The 7,529-nt window shown below is 28.7% G+C and overlaps 1 protein-coding gene and 1 long non-coding RNA gene across 2 annotated transcripts in view; one reads left to right on the top strand and one right to left on the bottom strand.

Annotated features, from left to right (window-relative positions):
* Positions 1 to 6,324, top strand: part of LOC102678453 (ceramide kinase) — a 23,187-nt gene extending 16,863 nt beyond the window's left edge. Inside the window, exons 4-8 of the mRNA XM_006618443.2 lie at positions 1 to 368; positions 2,025 to 2,177; positions 2,272 to 2,468; positions 2,706 to 2,875; positions 3,183 to 6,324. The exon at positions 1 to 368 is cut by the window's left edge and continues 6 nt beyond it. Of these exons, the coding sequence (XP_006618506.1) occupies positions 1 to 368; positions 2,025 to 2,177; positions 2,272 to 2,468; positions 2,706 to 2,875; positions 3,183 to 3,258 (964 nt within the window). The 3' untranslated portion in view covers positions 3,259 to 6,324. The remainder of the gene's footprint in view (positions 369 to 2,024; positions 2,178 to 2,271; positions 2,469 to 2,705; positions 2,876 to 3,182) is intronic.
* Positions 1 to 7,529, bottom strand: part of LOC116185973 — a 23,256-nt gene that overhangs the window by 6,532 nt on the left and 9,195 nt on the right. The gene's annotated exons all lie outside the window — the stretch shown is intronic.

Below are 7,529 nucleotides of genomic sequence, written 5' to 3'. Positions count from 1 at the left end.
CTGCATCGGTGGAGATGGTACCCTCGCCGAGGTGATCAACGGCCTCGTGCTGAGGACTTCGAGGGATCGACAGATCGACCCCAATAATCCTGAGGCGGACTTGCCGACTCCTCGGCTTCCGATCGGCGTGATACCCAGCGGAAGTACCGATACGGTTGCTTATAGTCTTCACGGAACCACAGATGTGCAAACAGCGGCTATACATATCATCTTCGGCGACAGCGCCGGCCTTGACATCTCTTCGGTTCACAACGACCACACGTTGCTCAGGTTATACGCAAGTATGCTCAGTTACGGTTACCTGGGTGACGTGATACGGGACAGCGAGAAGTTCCGGTGGATGGGTCCCCAGAGATACGATTATTCGGGTAAGTATGAGCTAAGTATGTCTGTTTGAAGTGGAATAAAGATTTCTTTGTTCGATTGTCTAGTTCTGTGTGTTAATGATAGATAGATTATATATATTATATATTTATATACGTATACAGGAATTGGGAAAAATTTCAAAAAAGAAAATTTATTTGCAAAATTCTGTAAATAGGATTATTTCTTATTTATTATCTGTTTTAAAAGTTTATTTTTTCCCAGTCTTGGTAGATAATTATTAATTTTTTTTCTCCCTTTAGTATTTAGTGTAATATGAAAGGAATATTTGAACTATTTATCTGAAATGAAATATGAAAGAGAGAGGTCAATAAGAAAAAGAAAATGTAAAATATAGTTGTTTTGCATTGAGAATTTTAAAGAATGTGTGTAGAAAGTAGGATATGGCAGCTCAGAAAGAAATTTACGAGTTTCTTTAAGTCGAAACTTCGATGTTTTAGTTTCTGTTTTAGTTTCCTAGGAACACGTGCATGTTCGAGAAGGAAGGGAAACAAAAATTATATGAACGATAGTTATCATTCAGATTTTTGTATACTTATTTATATATAGATTTTATAACTTTTTTTATTTATACAAATATATATATATATAAATTTTTATATTCTTATTTTTATTACTAATATAATGACAAACCAGAAAAAGATAGATAAAAGGTAATAATGCAAAAAAATTTTAAATGAAGCATTTCGTGAAAGTGTTTTAAAAGATTCGTACAAATATTGTACGTAATGGCAGTACAAAGGAGAATAAGAAGATGGCGCTAGTTAATATAGTCTTAGCGCGCATTCTTGCGGGAGATTTGTGAAAGATCAAGGTAAATTATTTAAGTAGGTAAGTATGTGTCCTTTTTTTTCTGTGTGTACTTATCATTTTATGTGAAGTATGAAATTGGAAAATGCGTTTTTTCTATATAGTGAAAAATAGATCTTAGATATATTATTACTAGTTAGAATTATAACTACATATAATTTAAATTATTAATTTAAAATGGTGTGGTTTTTATAAATCTAAAATTGTAATTCAGGATTTACAATATATTTACTTTTTTTTTTGCAGGAAATATCAAGAAAGATGATACAAAGCTGTTTGAAGATTATTATTAAATGTATTATAGACATTAAGAGTTTGATACCTATTCCTAAAATTGTAAACAAAATTGTATTGATTAAAGATGATAATAAACATAAATATATTAATCTAATTAAAATAGATCTACTTTAAATATTTCCTCCATTATTTTCTAATTTCTTTCCAATTTTTGAAAGTTAATATATTTCGATTTTATTAGGATAATATTTTTCAAAATTTTCATAAATTTTATCAATATTTTTGATTTGATTAAACTTTATCAATTTACGTTCATTTTATTTAATTGTTGCAAGAAAATAAAAATATGTTATCTTTCTAATTTTTTATTAATTTCAAATATATACATACAATAATTTTTTTATAATAAATATATATTTAATCATTTTTTTTTTCTTTCACAGCCTGATAATTTATATATATATATATATATTTCTTTATTACTATCAAAATTTTATCTATACAAAAGAAATAAGAATTAATATTCGCTAAGAACTAAAAAAATTACGAAAAGAAGAATAATGAGATACATACATCGATTTGAACTCTTGAAGGTTTCAAGAAGATCCTTGGGAATAAAGGTTATGAAGGTGAGATCCAACTTCTTTCGGACCCTTGCCATCCAGCTACTAGCACAAGGTGTACAAAAAACTGCACTAGATGTCTGCAACACATGCACAACAGCAATTCGGAAAAAGAAATATCCAGTTAGTTGTATTAAATTTTATCAAATTAAATTTTTTATTTTTTTTATTATTTTTTATATTTTTTTTTATATATTTATTATTAACTTAATCTCAGGATGGATGACTGTCAGAGGCAAATTCTTCATGGTAAATGGTGCCAATCTCGCGTGTGGTTGTGCCAGAAGTCCTATGGGATTCAGTCCCCACTGTCATATTGGGGATGGTTGCGTGGATGTGATTCTAGTTCGACATACCTCGCTCTTTAACAATATTAGGATGTTGCTCAGGTTGTCCAGCAAACAGAAAACTCTGGTGCGTGAAATTTTCATATATTTTTTTTTTCTATTTCCAATTCATTTTCTGAAATTTCCAAATTTTTTAACATTTTTAAATCCTGTGAATAAATAATTTATGTGTAAAATAATTTCATTTAGAATTTAAAAAATCTAATCAAATATATGTACAAAAGGGCAAACGCAATACACTTCTCTTTATTATGTATTATGGTGGTTGTACACGAATTGATCTTATCTGTTTGCCTTCCTCCAGTACGATCTACCCTTCGTGGAGGTGTACAGAGCGAGGGAGTTCACGTTCCGCGCCCTGCCCACCATGCACATGCACTCCGACAGAGAGATTAACAATCGCTATATGAGTTCAAACCTGAGCGTGTGGAACTGTGATGGCGAGGTGATCGATAACTCCAACGTGAAAATCAGGTAAACACTCACTTGGATATTTGCGGATACTCTAAGCTCATTTCCGGTCTCATTTCTTTCACACGTAAACTTCTCATAAACGTTTCATTACCATCCTTTGATATCTTATCATTTTCAATCTTATGAATTATTTTCTAAATTAAAAAAAATTACAATTTTTGTGCTTTCAGAATAATTGGAAATTTATTAAGATTTTATTTTATTTAATTCAATGAAAATTCACGAGAAAAATAATTTTGTCGAATATTTTTCATAAATAAATTACTCGAACGAAATGATATAATTTATCTGTAATATTTGTTGACAGAGTACACTGCCAACTAGTGAACATATTCACGAGACGAGCTCAGGAACCAGTTCACGGCCGAACATGTTTCTGTTAATGGCGAGTAGTCGGTTCTGTTCTCCAGTATCGTTTAAAGTAAGAACAAGACGAAAATGCGTATTTCCGCGAGACGCTACGGTATTAAAATCATAGTTCCTTTGACTTGCCCTAAATATAAATCGTAATAACGATATATATCACCGCATGATGCGCGACGATTACGAAAAATCGTCTCGATCGGTAATGAAAGTTTCTAAAATCTTTAAAGTTGATAATTAAAATTTGGAAACTTTCAAAATTTTCAAACTGTAAATCTTAAAAAACACAACTCGCAAGATATCGTTATTCGAATGTCTGATTATCAATAGAATATTCTACTGAATATTTTGCGCGAGTTATAAATATTAATTAATTTATATTATCAAATCAAGATCTGACACGATTAAGAAGCATGTTCAAAAAGACCTCAAAGGATACGAGATTTTTTTTTTAAGTTTGCACGATAATCGGCTGATATTTTCGCTTTTCTTACTTTTAAAATATAGTCTGTAATTGTCGAACATTCCATCGTCTCCACTATTCGGCTCAGTCGATAAGAACTTGTACTTACAAAATTTTATATAACAAAAACCGGTGTTTTCCGGTATTTTTTCGACATTGTTGCACTGGTTGCGCATTTTCGTACTTAAAAACACATATATACACACGCAAATGCGATTATTGTAGATTCGGTGCACGGATGGTCTTTTTCCTGTACGATATTATCATTAGAACACCTAAGTCTTTTCGATAGTGTTTGTTTAGTGAGAGAGAGAGTACAGTATAAGCAACGTTCTTATAACTCGATTAAAAATTTTTTATTTGAAGAACAAAAAAAAACGAAGAAAAGAAATTATGAATATTAAAAGAAAACGAATTGAAGAGGAGAACAAAAAAGAATGTAGTAAAGAATGAAATATTTCTTCCGATTTTCTAAGGTAACAGAATGTTCAATTGATCTTTGGACAAATTTATAAGCTAATATTCAATAGAATTTTTTCTTAAACTTTTCAAGATTTGAAAGCTTTTTAAAGTAATTATATAAATATTTTAAGATGAAAAGTCATTCAAAGACATTTTGATCAAACTGATACCTGATTTAAATCAATTGTTTCGTCTTCGATAAGGTTAGAATAATGATATTTTCTGTACGATATCTATAGATAGACAAAAAGAGAAAAAGAGGAATATGTATTTTCGTCAAATGAGCACGATTTTAAAAGAATTTGCTGCGTCCTTAGATATATAGATACGTGAGGACTACATGGCTGTTAGAGCTTTTAAGGTTAGAATACTTCAGAAGTATAAAGTGGCATTGATTTTATCGAGACAAGTATTTCAATTTATTTATTTAACTTTAGAAAGAATAGGATCCATGAAGATGACTTTTTTTTATTGAGAAATGCATTCGAAATGTTAATGCATTTATCATTCTATCGTTATCTATTATTTATATATAAATAATTTTCAATCATATGCTTTCGTTGATCGATATAAAATTTAAGTTTAATCAGAATTTAGTGAAAACTTTTGTACATTTTTTTCTTATAGTCAAATCAGTCAGGCGAGAGAATCTGATAAAAGTAAAATATTTTTATATATTTAATACCGTGATAGTTAAAATAGTTCAGGTAGAGGGAAAAGTAGAAACATGAAAGTCTTTTGAAACAATGTGGCGCACCGTTTTAGAATTATAATTTAATTTTTCTTTTTTCTTTTCCGATCTGATTATTTGCAGATTGTAAAACAGATATTGCGTGTCGTAACGATAAAAGATAAAAAGAAATTTATAAAATTGCAAGAAGAAAGTTTGAATGCAGCTGTGCATGTCATCAATCCTTTGTTTTATCATATTGAGTCGTATTCAAGGATGGATGAATAATAATATATGAATTCTAATTTATGATTCATGATGATGTTACAGCATTGTTTAAGTAGTTATTAAAGATATTATAAAGTAAAGGATTAAAACAGCTAAAGCTCTGGAAAGAAAGAACTCTCAACGATTGTTTCGAACGAATCTTTCCCTTTGTACGGTCCGGTTGTAATTAAAGATGCGAACGACGAGTGGAAACTCTTTCTCTCGATCTTTTCTAGTCTGTTGCGTTCGCGTCGAGACACACTTGTTCCGTCCTTGGTTTTTATAGTATCTGCATTTCTATTTTCAAGAGACAGAAGTTTCCCTCGTCAATTTGCGTTAATCTTGGATAAAATGTGAAAGACACGAGGAAGATATAAAGAAGAGAGAGAGAGAAAAAAAGAGAAATATTTTTATGATAATATAATTAATAGAGCTAATGTTTTTTATACGATTAGTATAAAACTGTGTTTAAATTTTACATTATTTTTTGCGATTTATATTTTTCTTCTTCTTTGTCTGTGATATACTTTTTCTTAATTGTAAATTTTGCATTTTCTGTTTTAGAAACAAATATATTACAAAAAAAGAATAATATACATTGTTCTTTGATAGATGAACTTTTAAATTTCGTCCAAAATGTATTTCTTTTTTTTTTTTTTTTTTTTTTTTTTTTACAGTGATGATTAGAATATTCGTGATTCGATCATGTGTTCTTCGATTCTTTAATCTTTTAGGGTCTAATCGATGACACTTCCGGCTTATGATCTTTTTTGTTGCAACAGTATTCTTTTTTTTAAAAATTTCTTTCTTCTATCTAATCAGAAATATTAATGACAACGAAAAATTCTTTGGAGTTTTTTTTATTTAAGAGTAGTGTATTTAAGAGTATTGTAAGAAATAAAGATAGCGGACCATAAGGGGTTAACGACCGACAGATTCAAAAAAGAAAATTAGCAATTAGAGATTATTTTCTAGACGTGTGTGTCCAGGTTGTACAAATATATATATACATATACATATATATAAAAAAATATAAATAAATATGTATATATCTATATTTTAATTACGAAGTATTTATATACATAAAGCAGAAGGAAGATAATCGTGACGAGTCGCTTCCGATATGGCTGTATCAATAATTGTATCAGATTATATTCGTGATGGTGCACCGAATGTCAAGATTGGCTGCGTATATTATTAATAAATTGTACTTCACTTTTTCAATTTGCATTTTATTTTTTCTTATCCTCACACATGTAAAATATGCGTACTTTTGATATATAAAAATTGGAATACGTTTTATTAAGATCTTTAATCAATCTCTTAAACATAGAAAAGAATAGAAATAATTAAAAACTTAATTACAAGCTATCTCTTGTAACGCATATATGTGCAGATTATAGTTTACAAACAAAGAGCAAATAGTGCGAAAAAGATAGAGATAAGATAAAAATATTGAAATCAGCGCCATCTTCAGAGTGTCGCAAATGAAACATGTAAAGAAAAGACAGAAAATAATAAGAGAAGGATAGAAATAGAATAAGAATTGACTATCAGCATCATCTGTTGAGTATAAAAGAAATTTACTTTAAAGATTTAGGATAAGATAGAATAAAAATTTAAGATTAAGATTATCTGTTGAGAATTAACAACATATCATTACGTAGTTAAGAAAACAGTTAAGAGATGGCGTAAATTCTTAATTCTATTCTACTTTATCCTATCTTTGAACTAGTATCTTTTGCATTCAAGAGATGGCGCCAAAAATCAATTCTTATCCTATCTCTATCCTTCTTTTACAATTTTCTGTCTTTTTTTATGTATTTCATTTGCGGCACTCTGAAGATGGCGCTGATTTCAATATTTTTATCCTATCTCTATCCTTTTCGCACTATTCACTCTTTCTCTACGCATGCTCAATAATTTACACATATATGCGCTCAAGAGATAGTACGAATTTTTAATTATTTTTATACTTTTTCTTATTTTGATTACTTTGAAGATCTTAATAAAAACAATTTCAATTTTTACATATCATAAATACACATGAACTTTACATTTTCTTTATATGTACATTTATATATATATATATATAACTTTACATTTTCTTTATATGTACATTTATATATATATATATATATATATATATATTTTAATTATAAATATTTTAATTAATAAATTAAATATTTTGTTTCAGAAATTACTGCAGTTCAAAGAGGTAAGTATGAAATAGATAAATATAGGACTGTCCTCAGTCCCTTAGATTTAAGTAAAATGGTGAAAAAATGATTAATTCCTGTAAATATGTCAATTGGAAGAGGTAAGTATATAAAAGGTAAGTAAAAAAAAGGTAAGTATAAAAGGTAAGTGCATTATTCTATAAAAATTTTGTCATTTTGTATTTTAAATTTTGTTTGCCCAAAAATTTC

This window comes from Apis dorsata, unplaced genomic scaffold, assembly GCF_000469605.1.
Source record: "Apis dorsata unplaced genomic scaffold, Apis dorsata 1.3 scaffold_355, whole genome shotgun sequence".
Classification (NCBI taxonomy): domain Eukaryota; kingdom Metazoa; phylum Arthropoda; class Insecta; order Hymenoptera; family Apidae; genus Apis; species Apis dorsata.
Note: the sequence above shows the minus strand (reverse complement) of the source record. Positions and strands in the feature narration are given on the sequence as shown.